This window comes from Dipodomys ordii, unplaced genomic scaffold, assembly GCF_000151885.1.
Source record: "Dipodomys ordii isolate 6190 unplaced genomic scaffold, Dord_2.0 Scaffold183, whole genome shotgun sequence".
In the NCBI taxonomy this organism is placed as follows: Eukaryota; Metazoa; Chordata; class Mammalia; order Rodentia; family Heteromyidae; genus Dipodomys; species Dipodomys ordii.
The window spans coordinates 653,791-679,478 of record NW_012267399.1 but is presented as its reverse complement, the minus strand read 5'-3'; the positions used below and the strand labels follow the sequence as shown (position 1 = coordinate 679,478).

The 25,688-nt window shown below is 49.6% G+C and overlaps 1 protein-coding gene across 3 annotated transcripts in view; it reads right to left on the bottom strand.

The window, feature by feature from the left end:
- Nucleotides 1-4,434: 4,434 nt before the first annotated feature.
- Nucleotides 4,435-25,688, bottom strand: part of Abcc8 (ATP-binding cassette, sub-family C (CFTR/MRP), member 8) — a 73,075-nt gene continuing 51,821 nt past the window's right edge. The window contains exons 18-39 of one of the 3 annotated variants that reach the window (XM_013034124.1): nt 25,099-25,134; nt 24,304-24,402; nt 23,359-23,443; nt 22,632-22,712; nt 20,961-21,098; nt 19,458-19,583; nt 18,724-18,823; nt 18,270-18,511; nt 18,005-18,171; nt 16,866-16,935; nt 15,986-16,143; nt 13,406-13,498; nt 9,528-9,630; nt 8,922-9,035; nt 8,472-8,592; nt 8,200-8,330; nt 7,187-7,265; nt 6,904-7,012; nt 6,468-6,571; nt 5,592-5,725; nt 5,146-5,208; nt 4,435-4,672 (exon numbers count right to left, since the gene is read on the bottom strand). In XM_013034124.1, the coding sequence (XP_012889578.1) occupies nt 4,535-4,672; nt 5,146-5,208; nt 5,592-5,725; nt 6,468-6,571; nt 6,904-7,012; nt 7,187-7,265; nt 8,200-8,330; nt 8,472-8,592; nt 8,922-9,035; nt 9,528-9,630; nt 13,406-13,498; nt 15,986-16,143; nt 16,866-16,935; nt 18,005-18,171; nt 18,270-18,511; nt 18,724-18,823; nt 19,458-19,583; nt 20,961-21,098; nt 22,632-22,712; nt 23,359-23,443; nt 24,304-24,402; nt 25,099-25,134 (2,491 nt within the window). In that variant the 3' untranslated portion in view covers nt 4,435-4,534. Of the gene's footprint in view, nt 4,673-5,145; nt 5,209-5,591; nt 5,726-6,467; nt 6,572-6,903; nt 7,013-7,186; nt 7,266-8,199; nt 8,331-8,471; nt 8,593-8,921; nt 9,036-9,527; nt 9,631-13,405; nt 13,499-15,985; nt 16,144-16,865; nt 16,936-18,004; nt 18,172-18,269; nt 18,512-18,723; nt 18,824-19,457; nt 19,584-20,960; nt 21,099-22,631; nt 22,713-23,358; nt 23,444-24,303; nt 24,403-25,098; nt 25,138-25,688 lie in introns of all 3 variants that reach the window. The other 2 variants (XM_013034125.1, XM_013034126.1) reach the window with 2 other exon arrangements.

The following is a 25,688-nucleotide window of genomic DNA, read 5'->3' as shown; positions in this document are numbered from 1 at the left end:
GCCTGGCCCAGCTCGCCCCAGCCCTGGCCTCCCCGGCTGCCCCGCCGCACGCCCGCCGGCGCCGCGGCCCCCGCCCGCCGCTCGTCCCGGCTCCGCCCGCGGCTCGCCGCCACCGCCGCCGCCGCCGCACCTGCTCCTGCTCCTCAAACCACAGCCGTCGCCTCCCGCCCCTCCCGCCGCCCGGGTGCTCGCCGCCGGCTGGTTTCCCCGCCTGTCTGTCTGTCGGTCGGTCGGTGCACAGATACCGACCTGTGCAAGGTGGGGGCCGGAGACACGGGTGGGGGGAGGCGCACGCGGAGCGGAGAGGGAACCCCGCGCCGCCAGGGGGAGCCCGACCTGCTCTGGAGAGGGAAAGGGGGCGGGCCCAGGCGCAAGCCCCGCCCCGCGCCGCCCCCTCCCCGCCCCCGCCTCCGCCTCTAGACGCAGCCCTGGGGTTTGTCCAATCAGGATGGGTTATTCGGCCCCTACTACGAAACTGGGGCGCAGCCAAGAAGCGTGACCTTTCTCCTGTTCTGGGACAGCGGTCACCGTCGTCCGGGCTCCCTTCGGTCCCTTTCCACGTCCGCGGTTGGGTCATCACTGCCTCTAATGCAGCTCTAGCTAGGTTCCCAGGCGAAAGAGACCCAACCCGGGGCTGGGCGCGGGGCGGGGGGCGTTAGACGACCCCAGGACTTCCCAACTGACAGCAGCTTCTCTTTGGGAGACAGTCTTTTCTTAGTCTTAGATCCTCTGAGAATTTCCTGAAAGCACGGAATCCCTGACTGTTTAACACACACACACACACACACACACACACACACACACACACTTTGGGGAGAGCTCAAATAGTGCAATTCCTTAGAAAGGCAAAAATCAAAGTTCAGCAAAACCAACAACAACAAAACCAACATGAGGAAGCTGGTACTAGGAAGGAGTGGGGGTGGAGTCAAAGGAACAGGGTAGTCATCTGAATGAGGAGAAGTGGGGGAGAATGCAGTCGAGAATCCAATGTATATCTTACAAAAGTAAGAAGAGGGAGGGAAGGGGTGGGTAGGGGAGCGTTGTGTGAGAATATTGAGAGGGGGTGACATTGATTAAGATGTATTGTATTCATAAACTGCTTTGTTAAATGGCAAAAAGGAAAGTTACTAGGTTACCATGGTAATGTACACTAAATAAATGTAAAGGGATACACACACACATACACACACACATCTTAAACATTGATAAGCTCCAGTCCCTTCCTCCATTTTAAAGAGGGTTTAAGCTCCTGCCACTTGCTTTATAATATCACACTGTAGCCTGTGAGGCTACACAGAGTGGCGGTTTCAGGGAGAGTTTGGACACTGTCAGCCCCAGGCTGTTAACCTGGACAGGATTGATGTTTCTATTGCAGGCATCAACCTAGGACTGCCCTGTGAATTGTTGGCTAACCAATGGCTCCACCCACTCCTGGGTTTAGATCCTTAGAGAGGAAAAACTCTTGCCCTTAAGTGAGCATTTGTTGGAGTGGGGGCTTGAGGCAAGGGGCTGGAATGAAATAGGAAGATTGGGGATATGGGCCACAGTGGGGTACTTTAATATTGATGAGAGTGAGTTTTCCTCACCTATTTCCCATACCTACTTGCATCCTAAGGAAACCCTGCCACCAAGGGTGTCGTCTTTGGCTGTATTAAGAGAGATGTAGTGCCTAAGGTAGAAGAGGAAATCATGTTGAGCTAAGCAGGAAGATCAAGGAAAGACAGTTACTTGAGAAATCTCTGAAGCAAATGTACTTTGTTAGCCCTTACAAAAGAATATTTGCAGGTGGGGTTGGTAGTTCATACTTGTAATACTCAGAAGGCAGAAGCCAGACTAGGAAAAATTGTACTGGTGGCTGATGCCTGTAACCCTGGCTACTCAGGAGGCTGAGACGGGAGGATCATGGTCCCACCCAGGCAGGAAAAGCTCTTATGTCCAATTAACCACTAGAAAATCAGAAGTGATACTATGGCTCAAAGTGCTTGCCTTGAGCACAAAAGCTCAGGGACAGCGCTCAGGCCCTGAGTTCAAGCCCCATCAGGGCAGGGATGAAAAGACCCTATCTCAGAAACAAAACACCAAACCAAAGGTTTGAAGCATGACTGGTTTAGTCATTTTACCTGGCCCAAATGGTAGAACTGGGACAGTGAATGAAACAGAGGCAGGTGCAAGAATCAGTTCTAGTGACAGTCAGCAGTGATGGCCCATCTATGGAGAATCCAGGGCAAAGCAGGTAAACCACCAAAGTATAATGGATGGGTTTGGGTGAGGATGACCTTGGGCATTCTCACAAGACTTCCTGTCATGGCCTTGCCACTTTAATCATCTGGGGTGGGTGGGCTTGGGGAAGAGTAGAGTCTTCTTGCCCCTTATGGGCTTTTCTCCTAGAAACCCACTTTGGAGGAAGCTGCTAACCTACCAGAGGCATCTCAGAGCTGTGAAGGCCAGGCCCTGGCCTGGCCCTGGAGCCCAGCTAGTCAATGCCCCACCTTGACAGGACTATCAGTCTCCTATCCAAAGTGTTCATCATCTTACTCTACTCTGTCCCATGCTGGCTAATACTCATGTCCCCTACACACTGCACTTGTTAGGTTTCTTTCTGGCTCAAAACCCTTTTCCTGTAGGCCTGTTTCATACTCTTTGTCCTTGCATTCCTCTGAGCTGATGCCTTCCCTGCTTCTCTGATCACCGACACTCCTAACTCACTTTCTCCATCATAACTTAGTCTACCCCTTGTCCTTCTAACCCTCTGCCTATCTGATTCCTACCCACCCACACCCAGCTCAAATCTTACCTTTCCCAGCCTGCCAGACCTTGAACTGCTCTGTCGTCCTGAGCTCCTCTGCTCACAGCACTTCCACACCAGCCTGTGCTAGCTGATGGGGTCACCACGGAAATACTATCATCCTGATGGGCAGGTTTTCCTTGTATTGTGCAGCTTTGACTCTCAGACTCAAGAGAGTTGCTGCCTTAAGACATAAAATGGTAGGTAAGTAAGCACCTGTCATTTCTTGGCTGGAGGCAGGTGTGCACTCCCATTTCCTGATGCAGATAAGAGTTTTGGTCCCTTGGTGTCTAGATCCCCGGATCTCCCAGCTACCATCTGGATGACTTGTGGGACAGATGCTCCAAGGACCAGACTTCTGTCACTTCTGAATGCCCTGCTCAGGGAATAGAGAGATGGGGCTGGGGGTCTAGGCCTGGCCAGTCAGTGTGTTCCGGCCCTCTGATCAGTGAGTGGCAATGTGACCAAAGTGGGTCTACTGAGATTAGCTCCCAATATTTTTGATGAAACTATTGGGAAACATCATCTCTTCTTCCTCTTGTTTGCCCTGAAGTAGGATATAAGTTGGAGCTGCTAGTGGCCATCTGCCATCAGGAAAGGGAGAAAAATGGAACCCAGAAGTGGAAACATATCCCTGGAGTCTCATATGCTTGAAGACCTCCTGGTCTCTTAGGTTACATACCATAATAAGTTTAAACATAATAAGTTTAAGTTTTTGTTTAAGCCACTTTGATTTAGGCTCCTGCCATGTGCAATGGAATTAGTGCTGACCCAGAGCAGGAGGCTGCATAGTTTTAATGCAAGAATAAGAGTGAGGGAGGGAAGGGGTGACACTGTCCAAAGAGAAATGTACTTAGCACTAGACTTATATAACTAACCCATCTATATATCACCTTTATAACAACAATAAAAAATTAAAAAAAAGAATAAAAGTGAGAAGGAAGAGGACCAAACTGGATAGAGATCTATTACTTTATCTGATGGGGTCACCACAGAAATGCTATCATCCTGGCAGTGGCTTGAACTGTCTCCCCTGCAAGTTCATAGGTTGAAGACCTAGCTCCCAGTATAATTGTATTTGGCAAGAAGGTAAGAAGGCTTAATGAAGTAGGAAAGGTGGAATCCTGTATCAGTGTGACTGGTGTCTTTATAAGGAGAGTCAGGGATAGAAGAAGAGGAGAGATGAAGGGAGGGAGGGATAGGCAGACACTGAAAGACCAAGGGAAAGGCCACATGAGGACACAGAGAGATGGCTACAAGCCATGGACAAAGGCCTCAGGAGAAACCAAAGCTGCCAACACCTGTGAGAAATAAATTTCTGTTGTTAAAGTTACCCAGTCTGTGGTGGTATTTTGTTGTGGTAGCCCAAACAGATCCACACAACCCTCACTTCCCAAAGCAGGAACACGCTTTTGTCCATGTTCACACAGTGTCTTCAGCACTGCCACGTGTCAGAAGCAGCCTTGCCTGCTGCGTCCACAGTGCACCGAAGTCCTTGTCTGCCAAGGTCATAATAATGGAAATAATCAGGGGTTGGAAACACGGGTCAGTTGGTACAGCTGGTACAGTGTCAGCCCATGAGCAAAATGTCTGGTACTGAGTTCAAGTCCCAGTTTCACAACAACAAAAAGAAAAAAGGAAGAAAGAAAAGGAAATAATCAATCTCTTTATTTACAAGTGATTTACAGTTAGAAAACCCAGGCAAGGATGGGGCAGGGTGAGCGTGTGGTGGCCCTGTGCTCTGATGGGTCACTTGTCTGCACGGACGAAGGAGGCAAAGACGCTGTCCTTCTGGCTGAGCAGCTTCTCTGGCTTGTCAAACTCCAGGATGGCTCCACGCTTCAGGACGATCACCAGGTCTGCACTCAGGATGGTGTGTACTCGATGCTGGGCAGGCAGGAGGGGCTGGTCAGGGGTGGGAAGGTAGGTAGGGAAGGGGCAGGGTAGCTACTAAGAGCTCCCTCCTGCAGCTTGGAGGAAGAGGCCCCATGTCCCACTGTTGTGGCAGGAAAGGGCTGTGACCCAGGTCCTTATCATTAATACAACTTTTCTCCCTCCAGCTCTGCCCTCATCTCCAGGCTTCCAGAGTCAGAGACCTCCCCCACCCTTCCTATGGAGAAGTAGCCCAGCCTGGCTCCTGGGGCCTTGGGACAGGGGTGGACCTTGGAATCTGGAGAAAGAGAGGGGGTGGTCTGAGGGGAGTATAGGTGCAGATCCTGCCCACTCCCCAAATCCTGCCCTAGCTCTTTGGTAGCACTCTAGACTCTTCTCTTGAACTGTTCCAGGGTCCTTCCTTGAAGGAGACCAGCTCAGCCCAGAGGCTGCATGTGGCCTTCTTACCCCACTGAAGGGCTCCTTACCGCGATGGTGACCACAGTGCGGTCTGCAAAGGCTGTCATCACCACCTTCTGAAGAATGTTCTCCTGTAGGTAGAGGCAGCAGCTATTGGCTCACCTGCCCACCGGGAGGGCCCATTGGACCCCAGTCCTAGCTCCGTGTCCTGCTTCTATCTGGCCCAAGTCCCAGTAGGATTGACCATGCTCACCCAGCATTCAGCGGCTAAGTCTCAGCCTGCTGGGATGGGAGTCTGTGCTCTGCATGCTGGTGTGGAGTCTATGTGGGTGTGAATGCTTCCTAGATGGAGTCAGGGTCCCCCCCACCCCCGCCCTTCTTTGCCTGTGCTGCTGTGTCACACTTGATGTTAAGTGCAACCTGAACCTTAGGACTACTTTGTGTAATCGGATCCCTGACATCTCACTAAGACCTTTCCCATAGCCGACGCCCCACAGCTATGCCCAGAACCAACCGTAGCCATGTCAATGGAAGCTGTAGCCTCATCCATAATAAAGATGCTGGTCTTCCTCACAAAGGCCCGAGCCAGGCAGAACAGCTGTCGCTGACCTTGGCTGAAATTTTCCCCACCTTCTGTGATGATGGCATCTGAAAGCATCCAGGAGGGGAGGGAAGCAGGGCTGAGTTCATTTTGAACTGTAGGGAAGTGTGTGGACAGGTATGAGTGTGTGGCTGTGTGTCAGTAAGCACATGTCTGTGCACTTGACATAACATGGATGCAGGGATTAGAGTGAGAAGTCCCCCCCTCACCCCCACTATGGTGTGCACTGAAATGGCGCTGTGATGTCTTAAGAAGGGCAAGAGTGTCTGCAGTATGTGTAGGGCCATGGTGTGGGGGAGTGATCCACTGAAGCCAAAGCTTAGTCAGCTCACTGAGCTTGGAGCAGGCTGTACACACAAACACACCAAGGCCTGGAAGGGAAAAGTCTTTCCAGCAAGATTCAACCAGTGTCCTGTGTCTATGATTTCTCTGTGTTCTCTCCTCCTCCAGGGCAGAACTAGCTCAGCAGGCAGATGGGACAAAGCAGGCCTGAAGACACCACCTGTGGTTTTGGAGACTTGCAACCTCCATCTTACAGTGACAGCTGTTGTCTTCGCTCTCCCTGACCCTCTTTCCCTCCTCTTCACCCCCCAGCCTTGTTTTGCAGGAGGAGCCAGACCCTGAACTGTCCAGTTATGTAACTTGTGACCTTTCTGTATTGTGAAAGGTAGAACTCAGTGGACTTAGGGGTCTTGCTGACTCCAGGCTCTAAAGTTGAGCTCACTAAGACCTGGGTATAAGGCTTCCCTCCTCCACCATCCAGAGCCCATTAGTGCCAGGAATGGTTACCCAGGCCTCCTGGCAGTGCCTTCACCACTGGCTTCAGCTGGGCGATCTCCAGGGCCTCCCACAGTGTGCTGTCAGAGCATTTCTTCTCTGGGTCCAGGTTAAATCTGGAGAAGGGTACGGAAAGTCCACAGGGAGTAGAGTCCTGCTGCTGAATTCTCCCCATGGCCTCTCAGAGGGTGAGGGTGGTGAAGGGGTTGTGGGTAAAACCTGAGTGACTTGGGGGGCCTGGCTGGCTGGGTGGGGAGCACCAAGGTAAAGGCAGTGGTGGAGGGGAGCATTCAAGATCAGGCAAGAGGGCCTCACCAGTGCCTTCTTGGGCCTAATGGGAAGGGCATGAAAGTGTTGCTCCTGTCTCTCTAGGATGCTTTGAGCTATAAATCCAAGGGAGTTGAGCCACTCAGAGCTGGAGCAGGGATGAGGAGTAGTTGGGACTCACCTGATGGTGCCACTAAAGAGGACGGGGTCCTGAAGGATGATGGAGAGACGCGAGCGCAGGGTGTGCAGAGGGAGTTTGGCGATGTCAATGCCATCAATGATGATGCGGCCTGCATGGAGGAGATGGAACACCACCAGGGTGAGGGCAGTGCTGTGACTGGGTTCAGCCTGAGACACAGGTCCCCATGAGGATGCAGATGAAGGCAGTGACTACTGGGCCTGATGTGACATCTGGCCAGAGGCCAGGATGGAGGTCCCGTCAGTGGGCACATCCACTCGCTTACCTTCGAAGGTGTCCACCATGCGGAAGAAGGCAAGTGAGAAGGAGGACTTTCCACTGCCTGTACGACCACAGATCCCAATCTGGAAAGAGAGAAGCAGGTGCATTGCTGTGGCTCTGGGGGCTGCTGAGAGGGGCCTTGAGTGTTGGACTTGGGTGTGTGCTCAGATGTGGGAGGTCACAGCCTTGCCTCTTGTCTTGGTTTTCTGACTAGCTAGCTTTGGCCAGGCTAGGTTCCAGGCTTGGGCTTGCTGGCTCACATGGGGACCCCAGAAAAGTGCAGGGTGCACATATCCTCTTGTCTGGGCCTAGTGTGTAGGGTTGGGTCTGCCTGGTGTGCAGCTGCAAAGGAGCTGAGATTGCATGGGTGTAGCAAGAGAACACAGATTTGGTGTGCAGGGATATTTCTGTGTGTTCCCCACCTTAAACCTGGGGCAGCTCCAACCCCATGCATTGCTTCCTAGATCTTGGATCCCTGCAGAAATTAAAACAAGAGAACAATACAGAGATAGAGATAGCAACACAGAAAGACAAGTGAAGCAAGGACAGATGGAAAGAGGCTGAGGTGGTGGTAAGAGGTAAGAGATAATGAGATAGACAGCCACAGACTATGAGAGATAAAGAGATGAATGGAGGGAGCAGTATGAGAAAGTTGGGTCTAGTGAGGTAGGAAGAACTGAGTCAGAAGTCTAGATAGTATCTTCCTCCCTGAAGTCAAGAGCAGCCTCCCTCTCCATCCTAAGCCCATGCACTGAAGCTCAGATGAAAAAGTCCCTGACAAAGCCCCTCTAAGTCAGGGCTGCTCAGGGGGTTCATTTTTTGGTGGGTAGCTGAGGAGCCAGGGCCTGAGAATAGCAAGACGAGAAGAGGAAGGGGAGAAGGAATCTTGTCAGAGTGACAGGCCCAGAGCCAAGAATCTGGGGGTCTGAAGAGTCGCGAGGTCTGGAGGAGATCTGGGAGTGCACAAGGTGACTCTGAGCCACCCCTCTGCTTGCCCTCCTGGGCCCGCTGTCTGACCTTCTGTCCTGGGGAGATCAGGGCATTGACGTGCTTCAGCACAGGCTTCAGAGAGCTGTCGTAGCGCACACTCAGGTTCTGGATCTGGATCTTCCCCTGGTCTGGCCAGTTCCTAGGGATCAGTGATGGTGCTGGGTGCGGGGAGAGGTTGGGGGTCAGTCACCGGGCTGGGCCACACCTACTATCTGGAGTGCCATTTCTCGCAGACTCCCACCCCTCCTTCCTGCCATTCCCTCCTTCCGATCCTTCCCCAGGAGTTCTCACGCTCTCACCCAGCAGCCCCTCATAGCTTTCTGCCTCTGTTTTCAGGAGCCCATGGATACGCTTCACGGCCCCTAGCTGGATCTCCATGTCTGCCAGGTTTCTCACCATCCAGTTGAGGTAGTTGGAGACCTGTGTGGAGTAAGCCAGTCACAGACACTCAGGAGTCACTTACTTTTGCCCTGGATCAACAAAGCTCTCTAGTAAGCGGAGGGTCGGGAGCCCCTAGATACTTTTTTGCTGACCACCAGTTCAGAGTGGCCTCCCTGGGGACATGATAAGGGTCACAGTGACTGTGCCTCCTTAGTCACTACCTGTCCGGGGTCTCTGGGTCCTGTCAGTCATTCTGGCTACATGGGAAGGCCTGGAGAGGGCCAGTCCCAGGTTTCGGTTGCAGAAGGACCCTGGGATCCTGAGAGCAGATGTCTGATCTTACCCCACCCTGACTTCCAGCTACTCACCATTAGTGCATAAGTGAGGCCCAGACCAACCAGGCCAGCGGAGAGCTCCTTGTGCAGGGAGTTGGAGATGGAGGTGGCGGCCGCAATGAGTACCACACATGCACCAATGTATTCCTGTGGAGGGAGAGCAGCTGGCCCCGGCCCTTGGAGCTGGAGCCACAGTAGCCCCATCCCTCCTCACTCCCTGGGCAGAGAGCAGCTCAGCCAGCTCCACCCCAAGCCAGCACTCACACATCACACACACCGGAAGCCGGTGAAAGCTGATGCACAGGAGCTAGCCTGTGCCCCAAGTTTCCACTCCCCACTCTCTGAGCAGGGGTGACTCACTGAGGGGCCCCACATGTACACATATGTGTGTGTCAAGTGGCCTGCTATATGCGCACGCCCCCCACCCCCCACTCATTGCTATTCTTTAACTCTGTACCCACACAGTTACACAAACTAGTTTTGCTCTTGGTATACACCTCAGACACAGAAGCCCACAGGCAGAGACGCTGTCAGGGCTGGAGAGCAGGAAGGATCCATGATCTACTGCCCCATCTTCTCTTCCCACCCCTAGCCCACATTTGGCTCTTGCCCAGACTCCACACTCCCATTGGCACTTGCCATGCGGACTTCTAGCCACCTGTTGGCAGCAGTGAGGAAGAGGGAGGCGATGTTGTTGGAGTCTGTGTATTCAAGAAGCTTTTGCTGGAACCGGGCTTCATACCTGGGGAGAGGAAGAGGAGGTTCTGAGGCAGTGATGTTGGACTGCATAGATCTTGGGACCCCCTTCCTACAGTGAGGCTGTCTGGATCTCATCAGCCCCAGACATGCTATCTCGATCACTGTACATGTACCACACCTCCTGGAATACCTGCCCAGCTCCTTCCAACTTATTCTAACCTGTCAATTTCTACTTCCTTCATACTCTTGTTTTCACTCAAAGACCTCTGCCTCTTATCAGGTCTTCCCTATGTTAAAGGGCAACACCATCTGCCTAGTTTCTCAGGCCAGTAACTGAGGACTCATATCCAATCACAAGCCATCTTATATCTATCTCCCAAACCATCCTTGCCTCTGTCAACACCTCTCCTGCTTCCTGCCCACTTGACTATTACATGGGCTCCCTAACAGATGTTCTGTAATCTCCCAGCAGGCCTCTCTCTCCTGAGCTGTCAGAAGCAACCTTGTAAATCACAAACTGTCCCCACTGAGAATAGCAACGGCCTCCCATTGCTTTTGGGGCAAGGAACCACCTCCTTACCCTGGGCCTGTGTGAGCCAGCTCTTGCTGAACTCATCTCTGCCATAAGCTCCCTTGTTCAGTATGCCACAGCCACCTGAGGCCTTTTCAAATGCTAGTCTGACAATACTGAGCTCTTTTCCACCCTAAGGCCTTTGGATCAGGTTCTGCCAATTGCTGGAATATCTTCTCACTTCATGTTCACAAGTTTAGTTACTTATCAACTGATATCTCCTCTGAGAGGCTTTTACTGGACATTCCTTTACCCAAAGTGCCCTTTTTCCCAATTCTCCATCTATGCAGTTGATTAAATGCATAGTATGTGATCTACTTGCACATTTGCTTCTGTAGCTGTTTCTTACTCATCTCATTCACCAAACTGGAAAAACCCTGAGGATACAGAGCAGGTCGAACTTGTTATCAACACCTGGCTTTATCATTGAATATATATATATATATGAAGATAGGATTTCTCTGTGTAGGGAGCTCTAGGTTTCTTTTTCACCCTGGACACTCACTGCATTTTCCTGTCTCACTGCCTCCTCTTTCTGCCTGGGCCCCCCAACCACTTCCCTCAGACCTTGATGGAATGGGGCAGGCCTGGAGGACTCAGAGGAACACTTCATGATGAGGGAAAGAGAAGACATCTCACTACTACTGATCTGCTAAAATCAATCTTAGGGACTCAAAGGAAACCAGGAATTGTTGTTGGACATTTACTTTTACTTATGAAGCTGTTTAGCTTGGATTATTTCTACTTGGAGGGCATGTGTGTGTGCAGATAGTGAAGTGAGTCTCTGAAGTTCATGGTTGCATGGCCAAATAGTTGGTATGTGTGGGTGGACACATGTCAGGGATCCTAGCTACTCAGAAGGCTGAGATCTGAGGATCACAGTTCAAAGCCAGCCCAGGCAGGAAAGTCCGTGAGACTCTTATCTCCAATAAGCCACTAGAAAACTGGAAGTGGCGCTGTGGCTCAAGCGGTAGAGTGCTTGCCTTGAGCTGAAGAGCTGAGGGACAGCGCCTAGGTCCAGAGTTCAAGCCCCACAACCGACAAAAAAAAAAAAGAAGTATGAGGGAGTGTGCAACTATATATCTTGTAAAATTGTACGTGTGTGTGTGTGTGTGTGTGTGTGTGTGTGTGTGTGTGAATGAGTGCAGATATGTGGAAGAGGAGGCTGAGGCTGAGTATGTGTGGGTCTGAGGGCTTATGTGCACGATTGAAGAGTCTGGGCGTGAAGGAGCACACTCCGGCTGTAAGTGTGTGACAGCGCACCTGAGAACTATGGAGAAAAGCCCACTTTTAGAGTGGCGCTAACCCAGGTTGGAGTCTTAATGTCATGACTGTGTCAGGAAGGAGATTCGGTCTCTTCATGGACAAAAGTAATAGTTCCTGTATGTACTGGAAGAACCTCTGAGCCAATAATTTCATCAAGCCCAGAAGCTTTTGTAAGCAAAAACAAAACAGAACAAAACATACAAACAACAACAACAACAAAACCCCCAACAGGGCATCTTGTGAAAGTCTAGAAGGGCAAATCAGCTGGGTTCCAAGCCTTGCATCAACTCTGTTTGTGTGGTCTCTCTGGTTCTCAATCCTGCATCTGTAGAACATGGCTTCCCATATCTATGTTATAAAGCTGTTTGTTGATTAAATGCAATCATGCACACATAGCATTTGGTACTCTGGAAGTGTGGAATCAATAAACACTTGTTATCAACAGGGCAGGCTATTGGGCTGCAGCCAACAAGTTAGACACAGGGGTGATTAAAAGTCTTCCATTCACTTAGAAAACATTCATGGTGTCAGTGTCGGGAGTGAGAGACCCCCCTGGGCAGCAGCTCCTCTGGCTGACCACAGGCTTGGCTCGAGCTCAGCCTTGATCTGAAGCGGGTAATGGGGTACTGGAATCTTCACAAGAGGTCTAGCCCACTTTAGGAAAGTCATACTCTCTCTGCCCAGCCCCAAGACCTTTGGACACCAATTGTAAAGCTACAGAGCAGCTAGGCCAAGGGGTTTGGAAAGAGCTGGAAGTGGTGGGACCTGTGGAAATTCAGGACTGAGATGAGAAGGTGGCTAGAAGCCAACTCTAGAACCATATGACCGGCTCCAAGGCCTCCAAGTGGAAGAAGCATAGGCTTGTAAAGGGCAGGGAATGCTCAGTCAGTGACAGCTAGGGGATTGCTCAGCTCAGCTCCGCTTTACTAAGATGAGACTCTTAAGAGGTGTCCTCCTATTGGCTCACATTACCCAGCAGTTGAGTGGAGATGGTAGCATTGTGCCAGAGGCTTAGGAACCTTTCCCAGGATGACCCTAGGCTTCTGGGTTGGGGGAGAAGTTACAAGTGTCTCTGAGCCAATGGCTAGTCTGGAGCCTCCTGGACACAGGGCTTTGTGTCACATGGTTATTGTCACACCCTGTGCAGCTGTGCCATTCTAAAAATAACTTGCTATCAGTATCTAGGTGAGGTTTAGAGACTAGAGGCCAACATTCTGGGTCAGGGGTCTCTGTCCTGGCTGCAAGGAGGAGAGATACCCCAATAGATACTACTGAGATTTGGCTGAGAGCAGCAATGGCCTCTTCCACACCCCTGCAGCCTCAGACACTCCTGTCCAGACCAACACCACCACACAGGGTGGCCAGAGGTGACAGGGTACTGAAGTTTTACAATAATTCCTCCAGCATGATGAACTCTTACCCATTCCTGGAGTCCTAGAGCCTGTGACCTGTCCACAGTACCTGATGATTAGTTCTCCCTTCTATGCATCTACTGATCATCTAGCAGAGTGCTGTCACATGGATTTTTTCTGGGCTGCTCTAAATCTAGTCTGTAACTGCCTCCTGGGCAGTGGTTTACCTGATTCATTTCTTTAGTGCCTGGTGTGGAGCTCAGTATCTATGGTAGGTGTTTGTTGGCTGAGCCAGGAGGCTCAAGTCTGTTCTTCAATTTCCTTACTTGTGTATTGAGATTGTGCTGTGTACAATGAATGGGAGTAGCATTTGACACAGGAGAATTTCATCCCCAGAGGCCCAAGGCTGGTGCCAGGGAACCAAGGCCTTTCTAGCATTAATACAAAGAGACTTGCCCGGCCTTGTTTCTTTTTATGCTCCTGGCTCACAAAGGCCTTGGGCTTGTCCCTCGGAAGGTCCTGGGAAAGGGACCTTCCTTAGAAGAGTGCTTTGAATTGAATCTCATGACCTGTGACCCTGCCCTTCTCCATTCTATTCTTAAGAGAGAAGGGAGGATCTGGGCTCCTACCTGAAGGCCCGGATGGTAGTGAGGCCTTCGACAGTTTCAGCAAAGTGGGAGAGCAGTGGGAGCTGGGTGGTGTCATCTAGCTGCTGCAGGTCCCTGTGCCCAGGAGCAGAACAGAATGGTGAGGAGGATGGGTCAGGGTGCAGCCAGGTGTGCATCCCAGCTCCACCTAGCAGGATGTGGGCTGGCAGCTTCATCTCTCCAGGTCTCAGTTTCTCACCTGCAGAGAGGGAGGACAAAGGGACCTGTACATCAGGCTGAGTACTGAATGTAAAACGCTCAACTAGAGTTTGCGAGGCTTAGTTCCTGTCTTCCTATGCATTTGTCAGCTCACATTTGGGTCTGGGCTCCTATTGTACAGCCTGGCACTGAGGAAAGGTGAGGCAGGGAGTGCTGGCTCCATTTTCCAGGTAGACAGCTGAGATAGTTTGTCAAGGGAATGGAAAGGCCAATTCAAATCCCTCCTCTCCCAAGGACCAAGATAGGCTTTGCATCAGTCTAAAGTCTGAAAACTTGTAGGGGAGGAGAGGCCAGATGTTTCCGTGGCATCAGGGCATCCTTCTTTCCCTACAGCTGTTCCTTGACTATACACCAGGGTGGGGCAGTCTAGTTTTCCCAGGCACTCATCTCCAGGACCAGAGTAGAAACCAGAGGAATAGGGAGAACATTTCCTCTGGCAGAAGAAATAAACTTTGTAGAACAGCCTGTACTACACTGTGTTCTAACTCTTCAAATACAAAGTACAGTAGGGTGTCTGAAAAGCCACTACAATTCTGATAATATCAATGTATTATGTTCCTCTTTGGTGCCAGGGGATTCTGGATTGTTCAAGCAAAAAGCCATTTATACAAACATTGGTCCCACAGGGCAGGTGATTGTGGTCAGAATGCATCTAAATTTAATTATTATTGTTACTGATCAGTATTTTGACTCTTGTTTCTACTCAGCTACATACACTTGGGAAGAGTACTCAACCTTTCTGACCACAACCTGCATACGAAATGTATTTTATGTCACAAATCAGTATTGTCACTCCTACATGAACAAAACAAAGTTTTCACAAAGTATAGCTTGCTATTATTATATGAATACAGACATTTTAAAGTGCTAGTTGTGAGCTATGATACTGATTTCATGACCCATTACTTGTTGTAAATGGCAATTTGACAAATAGTAGCTTAGAGGATCTTTAAAACTTTCCTCCAATTTTTTTTTAATCTATGAGTTTAACAGAATCACTCCCAGAAAGAACTTCCTGGAGAATAGTGTGGTTTTGTTTTAAATAAAAAATGCATATAACTGCAGGTGCCAGTGGCTCATGTTTACAACCTTAGATACTCTGAAGGCCAAGATCTCAGGATCACAGCTTCAAGCCACTTGAGGCACATAAACCTGCAAGATTTTTATGTCTCATGGACTTTTCTGCCCAGCTGGCTTTGAACTGCGATCCTGAGGAGAATTACAGATTTGAGCCACCAGCACCTAACTGTATAGATACTTCAACTAGAATTTTTATTTAAGTATTAATGAGTATTTTGTTTTGTTTTGTTTTTTTGGTCCAGTTGTAGGGCCTGAACTCTGGGCCTGGGCGCTGTCCCTCAGCTCTTCAGCTCAAGGCTAGCGCTCTACCACTTGAGCCACAGCACCACTTCCGGCTTTTTTCTTTTTGCTTATGTGGTGCTGAGGAATCGAACCCAGGGCCTCATGCATGCAAGGCAAGTGCTCTACCACTGAGCCAACTTCCCAGCCCAGTATTAATGAGTATTTAGAGAGGAGCTGCTATTAGTTAATTTATGAGAATTGCCTTAGACAGAGCAATATGACAACCTCAATGTATACTTAATTCCTCCTTTACACATACATAACAGATTTCTACATTTTAATCTATTGAACTACTAGACAAATAGTAATGCCTGCTTACTATGAGAGTGGGAAATTCTTAAGAACAAGATATAGTTTCAATTTTCTGACATTATTTACAGTCTGTTTTGGGGAGGCAAATTTAGAAACAGTATAATCACCAAATAGAGTTTAGAGTTAAAAAGCTAAATTTTCTCTCTAGAAAATTTTGAGTAGGAAAGGGGTACACATGGCTCCAAGGCGAGAGGGCAAATATGACCAATGAAAATGTCCAGGACAGTCTTCCAGCCACGCTTAGAGTCCTCTAGCTGGGAAGTGTGGGTCAGTAATACCTCTCTTATCAGGTGTATTGGAAACTAGTCTGGTTCTTAAATCAGCCGGGCTCCTGGAATCATGCAGCCCTGTCAAAAGCATCTTGGCAAAATGAAACAAAGGACATAAAGGTGCACACACCCTGACTTAGCAATCCCATTCCTGACCATATCTCTCAAGGAAATAATTTAGATATGAACTGCAGTGTTTGTGTATGCTAACAGATAATCATGTTAGGGGAGTCAATATGGATATTTACATCACAGTTAATCTGTTATTTCTATTTTTTTTGTGGGGGGGAAGAGATGATTCTACTACTTTTAGGATGATAACTCTATAGCAAGTATACCTAACTGCCTGTTACAAAGTATTCCCTACCCGCCCCCTAAAGTTGGCAAGTGCTGCCATCACCTGGATGCCACCCGGAAGTACTTCTGGATGAAGTAGCACACAACAGCCAGGGGCAAGAGGGCCACCAGGAAGACAGGTGTGACATAGGAGATGACGGCCAAGGCTGAGACACAGAGCAGGGTGGAGCGGCTCAGGCACTCCAGCGTGGAAGGGATGTGCTGAGGGAGACAGTAAGATGCATCTGGATTAGACTGTGTTCAGACTGTTACCTGCCATGGTGTTTGTGTTCTGACTTCATTACAGGCACACAGCTTAACTATCTACCCATAAGCTACTTGAGAGAAGAAATCATGACTCGATTCTGTTACCATCTACTAAGATGGTAAAAGTAAAGAAGACAGGCCAAATCCAAATGAATATTTACCACATAATTGGGCACATTGGTTCAGAATATGCCAAAACTTGGAATGAAGCTAGTAAGGTCTTAGATGGAAGCTTAAGAGATTTGATTTCTCTCAGATCTCTTTTGTTGTTGTTGTGGGGCTTGAACTCAGGCAGGGCTCTATCCCTGAGCTATTTTGTTCAAGGCTAGTGCTCTACCACTTTGAGCCACAGCTTCACTTCCAAGTTAACTGAAGCTAAGAATCCCATGGATTCTTCTGTGCAGGCTGGCTTTGAACTGCAATCCTCAGATCACAGCCTCCTGATTAGGTAGGATTACAGGCGTGAGCCACCAGCACTCAGCCTCTCTCAGATCTTTTGTTAAGGTCTCATGGGGATACTCTGGCCTTGATACAGCATTGGAATCAGGTCAGGAACATTGGACTTCTCCCCCAGGGCTTTGATCACCTGATCTGGGGAGCCCAGCATAAAGAGAGAGGAGAATCTCCCTGGGGCCTAGCCTCCCTCTCTGGAGGGAATGTGTTATAGTCCACTACACCTGGTCAATGGTGTTACAATCAGATGAGAATCTGTTCAGGATGCTCCCAAGGGGTGTGGTCTCAAAGAACCTGAGAAGGCAAGCAGAACAGTTATTCATTCATTTATTGATTTGCTCTTTGTATATTAAGCAAAGGTATTCAGTGTCTCCAGAGTCACCTGTGAGTCTGACTCTGGGGAGCAGCTGCCTTGTCATGTCTGCAGACATATGGCCCATGTCCCTGAGAATTCCCACAGTTATTCAAAGGGGTGTTAGCCTCTGGTTAGCTTCACTGACTTGAAGGTCCATGTGTGACAAGTGCCACCCTTCTCAACTGTTTGTTAGCCTGGCTCACTCACTCAGCAGCTGTCTTCCTGGGACATACAGTCCTCTTCAGTGGGACAACCTGCCAGGAGAACCAGGCTCTGGGACAGCCTGTCAGCTGGCTGACCCTGCAAAACCCTAAGCCAGTGCTTAGGCTGTGACCTGGAGTCAGCCCAACCCCAGAGAATTTCTGAACCACAGATCTGGAGCAAATAAAGGCTAAGGGGAGGACATGTTCATGGCCACAGAGAGCCCAGGAAGCAGCAAGATAGAAAGTGTTGTCAAGTGATAGGTCTGACGTCCTCCAGGGATCTGATAACCTATTTGTCTGTTGAACTTTTACACTGAGTTGTCTGGCCAGTTGGGCAGTCACAGTGCTAAGTTTTCCTAACCAGGCAGGTTTCAGCTTCATATCTATCCCATTAGGACGACTGGAACACTATGTCCATTTCCAGGCTGGTGGAGGGAGGGAAGGAGAGAGGTGGCAGCAGAGCCGGTGGGTGGCAAAGGGCAGTTGGCACTATCTAAGGCAGGGAGCTCACCTTTGCCCAGAGCCTACAGATGCTCATGTTGAAGGGCTAGTGGGCATTTAGATGAACTAATTATGCCAAACATCCAGCACAGAGCTGAGGAGGACAGTCCAACATTCACTGTGTCCTTGTGTCACCATCACAAGTCTATGACAAAGGTAGTCTGTGCCCAGTTTATAGGTGGGGAACTGAGGCTCAGAAGTCAATGACTAGCTACCACATAGCTGCGTGTGTGTGTGTGTGTGTGTGTGTGTATGTGTGTGTGTGTGTGTGTGTGTGTATGTGTGTGTGTGTGTGTGTGTTTACCTCATCGGGGCAAGGATGATACGGTTCAGCAGGCTGCGGTGCAGCCTCTTGGCCACCTTCAGCCCCGTCCACTCCACCGTGACAGAGGTGATGAGACACAGCACAATGCCCAGGCTGCAGAGCACAGTGAACACCATGGCATAGACGGACTGGTCCAGGGTACACTCCTGGAGAGGCAGAGAATAAGGGATCCTGCAGCTGTAGAGATGTATAGGCTCAGCCCTCTTCCCCCACCCTGGCCCTTGTTGTGGGGCTGTGGCCACACCTGGCTAAGGGAGCAGTTCCTGGCCACAGGGCTCAGAGTCAGGGCACTGTCAGTCCACTTGGCTAGCCAGTAGTCGATGGCCACCAAGACCATGTGCTTGAGCAGCTGGGAGAAGATGAGCAGTGACAGGAGCAGGATGCCGGCTGAGGACAGATACTTGGCACAGGCTCGCCATGGAATCTTGGCTCGTTGGTGCAGCACTGACGACAGGTTGTCATCTTCCTCGCTCTCGGCTGCCTCCTCTGTAGGCCGCAAGAACCCACCCTGTGGCTTTAAATGTCACATCCTTCTAAGGGTGAACCAATGAGCATTTATCCCTACTTACCGATGGGGAAATTGAGGTACACAGAGAAGGAGAGATTTAATCAAGACACACCCTCTCCCTACACCTGGCACCCAACATCTTAGTATCCCTGTGGTTGATCATTTTATGCCTAGTCCCATGTTTCTGTACCTTCCTCTTCTTCTTCATCCTGCAGAAATCCATCTCTTGAGGACATGGCACGGGGCAAGCCCTCAGGAGGATCTGTGGCTTTTCTTTCCATGACTGTTTCCTTAAAGACAGACAGGACCTGGTCAATTTTCAGTCTGTGCAGGTAGGAAAAGGGAGGTGGTGTGTGGAGCAACCATTCCCATGGTGACCAGTGTCAGGCTTCCAGGCAGCCCCTGGCTTGGGGAGGTGCACATAGATATGTATTCCTTCCACGTCATCAGCTACCAGCACCTTATGATCCTAGTGGAGGAGGAGGTGGTAGATCTATCATTTCCCCTTTACTTAGTTTCTGTGATTCAAGTGATTCACAGCCCACAACCTTGGATGGGCCAATCCTCATATTCCATCCCCTTCACCATGACGATCTATTCAGAGGCGAACGCAGAACTAAATTGGACCAATGACAGTCTGATGAGTCTTTGCTTAGCCAGTTTGAGTTGATTTCCCAAAGCTTTACAGATGAGTTATATATAAGTACCAGAGGATGAGAGGAAGGCATGCATTTATTTGTTTCTGCTCTGGGGACCTGGCATAGGCACTGGCTCTTCTCTGATATGAATAAGTTCATGCCAGCTCACATGTGCTGTCCTTTGGGGGTGTCCAGGGATAGTGAGAATAGGCAGGCCTTTGTGAATGTAGTTTCTAGCAAAACCTCATATCCAAGAGTGGCTGCCTACCTCACAAGATACACTCACCTTCTCCAGTTCTTGGTCCTGCCTGTTCATGAGGGTCTTCCAGTGCTCAAAGAGCTGGCATTCGCACCTCTGGAAGTCCTTGAGTGTACCCTCCCTCTGGATGGTGCCATCCTTCATGGCGATGATCTGCAAAGGCAAAAACAAAGTTGGCATGGAGGTTGGTTGGGGAGGTGGAGCCAAGGCTGAGAAGTCTGAGATGGATGTGTGTATAACTGTTCACCTTCTAGGGGTAGCCTTCTTCATTTACTTCAGTAGGCAGTAGTGGTAACCAACCCTTACCAACACCATTCTCAGTGGTTCAATCTGCAGAGCAATTGAGTTCCTCCTAGTCAAATGGCTGTTACCCACAAGGACTCCACCAGTACTAGTTTTCATCTGCTTAACAGGCTAACTGCAATTACCCTTTGCTCCTGCCGATGGCAGGGCTTGTAGAGTCTTTCAGTACTTGCCAAAGCTCATGTTGGTCTAAATATGTGTGTCTGTGCCCTTTTGGAACCACTCAGACTTTATTTGAAATGCTCAATGGCACTGTCACATAGTCCCCAATTAATTGACCCTTCTCAATCCATACCGTGAGGGGATTCAGGGAAGACACTTAGGAGCCTTGTTCATGGGCATCTTAGGAAACTAAGCACCCGTGTCTGCCTTCTTTGAATTCAGGATTGTTCTGAATTACCCTGCCAGGGTCAGCACAGAAACTCATAAATAAGCCTTCTGTACCTGTTTGGATAGTTTTAAAAATATGGACTTCCTTTGGTCTTTTTGGTCTTTCTCACAGTGGAGGAGGATTTCAGCACACATGGAAGAAAGAATTATTTGGGGAAAAATTTGAGGACCATTTGGCATACGTCTGAAGCTCAGAGAAGACCTCAAGTTTTGGCTTCTATCTCAGGAAATTTTATATAGGAGTAGGCAGGGCTTGGATTTCAAAACTCACATTATCTTCATTGTGGAAACGGAGTGATTGCCAGTGACTTAAAAAGTAACTATTTTCTGCTTGTTGAAGAATATGAGAATGTAATTAATGTGAGGTTTCACAAAAGGCATTCTATTGGGAATACTAAAGTTTCCATTACTGCCACTGTTTGTTTCTATTATCTCCTTCTAATCCCATCTTGAATCCAACACTCCCAGGAAGTTAGAGGAGGGGAAACAGCTCTGCCATCCACACATTTCTGAGGCTGAAGGATGAGGCATCAGCTAGGGGAGCAGAGATGTTAGGAACTGAGTGTCTCTGCATTCCCAAGACTGGTGCCAGCCTTGGGTACATGCACAGGGGGACAGGCCATCTGAAGGCCAAGGTGACCTCAAATCCCTGGGTCCTTGGAAATCTCGAACAGCTCTCTGAGCTGTCCAATCTGTACAAAGCCACCCAGGGCTGGCCTCTTCTGCTTTGCTGCCTTTGGCAATTGCTATCGGACACATGACTGACTCCTTTAAAGATGCCTGATTGCTCACCCCCACTCCAAGCATCTATAATCTGAACCCCTTATGGCTCCTCACCCAGTCTGCATGGGGCAGGTACTGTAGCTTGTGGGTCACGAGGACCACTGTCCTCTTGTCATCCCGGAGAAGTTCAAGGATTCCAGCCTGCATCAAGTGATCACTCAGATGCACATCCAGAGCTGAGAAAGGATCATCCTGGGCAGAGGGGAAAAGGCAGAGGTAGGTGTGGGGGAAGGGGTAACAGTAAGTATGAAGAGCTACCAGAGTTACATCAACCATGATCTCAGGACTGATACTGGTTAGCTGTGTCATCTTAGACAACTCATCTGACTTCTCTGAGCTCAGTTGCCTTATCTTAAAATGGGACTACTGTCAGTTCTTATTCTCAAACAGATCCAATCATTTTGCTTCCAGTCTCCTGAAACTTCAGTGGTTCCCCACCACGTATAAAGCCCAAACTTCCTAGTGCAGCATTCCAGGCCCTCTCCAACCTGCTTAATCTTCCTCATGTCTTTCCCAAGTCCCCTCTGTTGTAGATTTCCAAGGCGCAGGCCACTCAAGGTCTTTGTCCAAGCTGTTTCCTCTGTCTGGGGTACTGTTCTGCCTTCTGTCTGCCTACTAAACTCCTACTCACCCAAGAACTAGTCCTGAGCTCACCCTCCTCCTACCTTTCCCTCTTCTTGCCTCTTGAGAAATCCTGTGCAAAGCCAGATTTGAGTTATGGTTTAGCTCTGACTGTGAGGACTCCCAGGAGCTGGCATCTATTGTGCCTGTGACTGGTGCAGAGTAGGAGCTTAAAAAAGGTTTCTGAAACTTTCTGAAACTCTCCCCACTTTTCCTTAACATGGTTGTTTATATCTCAGGCAAGACCCTGAATGATCTAGAACCTCATCTGCCGAGTGCTAACACAGACCATGAACCTTCACTTTTGAAGCACCTTCGGTGAGGAGTGTTATGTGTGTCATGGGAGAGGAAAGAGAATAAAAGCTGGGATCAGAGGCCCAAGGTTCCTTGTTCTAATGCCCTGTCCAAACAGCTTCCTACCTTCCTTCTGTTCAACTGCTTAACTCTCTCCAAGGCTGTCTTTCAGGAAGTCACCCATGATTATTCTAGCCCATAAAGCTGTCTCCTGGACCAGGCTCTTACTCTGTACTGCACAGCTCAGCTTTGAACTGGTTGTGGCTCCTGTATGTGGGTGAACTCTGTCTTCCTAATCATATTCTACATCTTCAAGTCCAAGGGCTGGGTTTTAAAGCCTCTAACAAAGAGTTTAGCATGAAGTCATGCAGTAGTAGCTAATAAATATTATCTCATTTTTGACAATTTGTGTTTACCTGGAGTGCTATGTGATAATTACAGTGATCAATTAGCAACACCTGTCCTAAGTGTAGGATGTATTCCATGCATTTGCTATTCTGATAGCTGGTCTGCAGGCATGTTGGTAAGTTGGAGCTGTCCTTTAAAAAGCTGTCCCTAGCCACAACTTGACTCCCCTCATGGCTATTGTAGATCTCAGGGTCAAGTCTATAGTAGGTCTCTATCCTTGCCTTAGTTTCCCTATCAATAAGAAATACTCTGGAAGGAAAAGTTTACTCAGAGGGAGGGGGGGTGGGGAGAGATTGTTGGGTGATGGATGGCACACATGTGTACATATGTGTGTAAGCCTCTAGTGGCCAGGGAGGCAGTCAGGAATGAGGATCCAAGGGACAAGCCAGCTCAGGCACTCACCAAGAAGACAACGTTAGTGTGCTGGTAAAGCGCACGGGCCACACTGATTCGTTGTCGCTGACCACCAGACAGGTTAATACCCTATCACCAAAGGGGAGAAATAGATCATGCCACAGCCATTCAGGGATGCTGCCCTACAACACCCTCCCCACCCCCTGCCTTCATCTACTGGACTGTGAGCTCTTTGGGACAAAAGCCTGGATCTATCCATCTCTTAGTCTCCTCCTTGCTTTGTAGAGAGAAGGAACTTGTGAATATTTACTGAATTCAACTGGAATTTCCAAGTCTTTGAAGATTCTTCTCATATTGCCAATAGAAGAACTGGGGATTTAAATCACACACAAGGAAAAGGATGGTAGAATCCTGTTTGTAAAAATTAATGAAGGAGGGCTCCATCTGGACCAAGAACAGAAACTATACAACCCTTTGGCCTGACCCAGTGTCCTGTGGGCTGAGTATACATATGTGTGGTACAAATGAAAGACATATTGCCATCCCTAGGCAGGGAGGGCTTGAAGCTGACCTGGCCCATCAGCTAGGGCTCAAAAACCAACAGGACAACCATCAACAAGGGGTTCACACTGGATCCCATATCAGCCAGCTCTTTAGTCTTCACCTCCCCCCGCCCCTTATTCCCGGTCACACAGTCTTCTTGAGAAGTACCTCAGGGAACAGTGGTAGTAAGTGTAATGGTGGGGGGTAGAGACCAATGGAGGCTGCTACTAACCCGTTCCCCAATCTGGGTCTGGTCTCCATGGGGCAGGATATCAATGTCTGGTTGCAAAGAGCAGGCTTCGATGACCATCTTGTACCTGGAGAGAGGTAAGGGTGAGGGCACCTGATCAGCCTGGCTTGAGTGGAAGCTCAGCACCTGGGATCATTTGTCTCTGGGTAGCTGAACCCTGGTAAATGATGGCTTAAATGGGCCTCCTGCTTGGGCACAAGCAAACACCATGTGAGTTTGAAAACAGCTGAGGTCAGCACCCTCATGCAGACTTGGAGCAAGTTAAATATTTGAAGGATGAAATTGGATGGGAACAAACAGGCTGAGTGAGTGACAAGTCCTTATGCAGTGGGAAAGGCTGCAGTCAGAGCCTATCCTCAGGGCTCTGCCTGGGAAAAATCACTGCTGGTTGATTTAGGCAGAAATGATGATGGCTAGTCAAATATTTGTCTTGCTTGCACTTCTCATTCTCTCCTGAGCAGCCTTTAGCCTGGGCAGGTGCCAGCCCGGCTCCATGGAAGCACCAGAGTGTCTTGAGGCAGCTTTAGCTTTGACACCTTTTTCAGTCACCTAGATAACCTTGGGCAAGTTACCTAACCTTTTGGAGGTGTGGTTCTCTTAGTATTGTTGTGTTAGGGGAAATCATATGGAGGAAGAACCTGGCACAGGGCCTATGCCTGGTAAAAGCTCAGTGGGTGCTGGTTGTGAATGTCCTCACGGGGAGGAAGGAGTGTTGAGCATGGAAAACCAGACTGAGCTTGAGACAAGACATAGTGAGGGACTATCCCATACCCAGGTACATTTGGATGCTTTGCTGAACTCCAGATTAAACACCTGGGTGTGAGTGACTAATGAGGGGCAGGGCGACTGAGGGAGGACTGGGGCCCAGGGAAGGTTGGTAACCCTGCAGAAGAGCCCTGTGTTCCGCCCCAGCCTCTCCTTTGTTACCGTTGTTTGTTGAAGGAACTCTCGAAGATGATGTTCTCCTCTACAGTGGCATTTAGCAGCCATGGTTTCTGAGAAGCATAGGCCACAGGGCCCCTCTTTCTAGAACAAGCAAGGGAACTGGGGATTAAGGGAGGCATTCTCAGGGGTTCATTCTCAGGGGTTCATTCTCAGCTGATGGCTTAGGCTGGGGCAAGAGAGAGGGACATTTCTTCCCCCAAATTCATTCTGTTACCTCTTCTTCCCCACTGGCCTGTGGTAGATCTAGGTGGGCAGGCCTCGGCTGACTATGAGAGGGACAGGACCTTGGCCTCCTACCCTACACCCAGTCCTCCCAGCCCGGTGGGCTGCTCTCCTTCCTGCTTCTCTACCTGAAGCAGGGAAGAGCCCAAGGATCACTCCAATGATCACTCCAAACCAATGATCACTCAACCCCTAATTTCTTCCTCCTTCAGTAGCCCTTGAACACTACTGAATTACAAAGAGAAGAGAAAGACTTTATTTTTAAACTGAGAGCCAGGGATATCACATTTTGTGCACCATGGCTTTCAAGCTCTCTTCTCCCACTCCCTCACCAAGGTGAACCATTGTGAAGGGAGTAGCCATGCGAGGAGGCAGCGCCTGAACCTGAGGGAAGCACAAAGGCCCCCCACCCCCTCTCTGCTTGTTCAGTCACTGGGACTGGACCTGATGATGTTCCCTAGGGTCACATGAGTCCCATGGGCCCAAAGGCCCTCTGTGTGTGGGGGGGGAGGGGGAATGCCTAATCTGGAGGATAAGTACTCCCAGACCGCATACCTGATATCAGAGTCAGCTGCTGTTTCCCGCTCTGGGCTGCTGGGTGGGAGCAAAGACAGGCCTCAGGTTTTGTCCAGTGGACTGCATCTCCTAAAAAGACTTCAGGCTCACTCAAAGTCCACCTGAGTGTGCCTCGATAACCACATTGGTAGCCACAAGTAAAGTCTGGGGGATGGCCATTCTGGAGGTGCTACCACTGCTTAACCTGTATGTGAGGAGCCCCTGGGAGCCTGGTTCAGTAAAGAGGAAGAAGGGGAGGGGGAGTACCATTGGGCAGGGTCTCCCAGTGAGAGGAATATAAGGTCCCTCTGGCCTAGCCTCTGAATCTGGGCTCAGATGAGCAGGCTGAGGTCTTAGGCCCAGGGCTGCACATGGGCAGGGCACTCTGGACACTGGGTGCCACCAGAAGAGCTGAACAGGGCTCCAGGCTCAGACCACGTGGCCTTATCGGAAGGCAGGGGGATCCGAGGGATCTGCCAGGGAGGCCACTTTGGCTGTGGTGCTCTCATGCTCTGACTGCCCGAGTGGCTCCATGACAAATAGTCTATCTCTTCATTCTCATCGTACACATACACATACTTGTCACATGC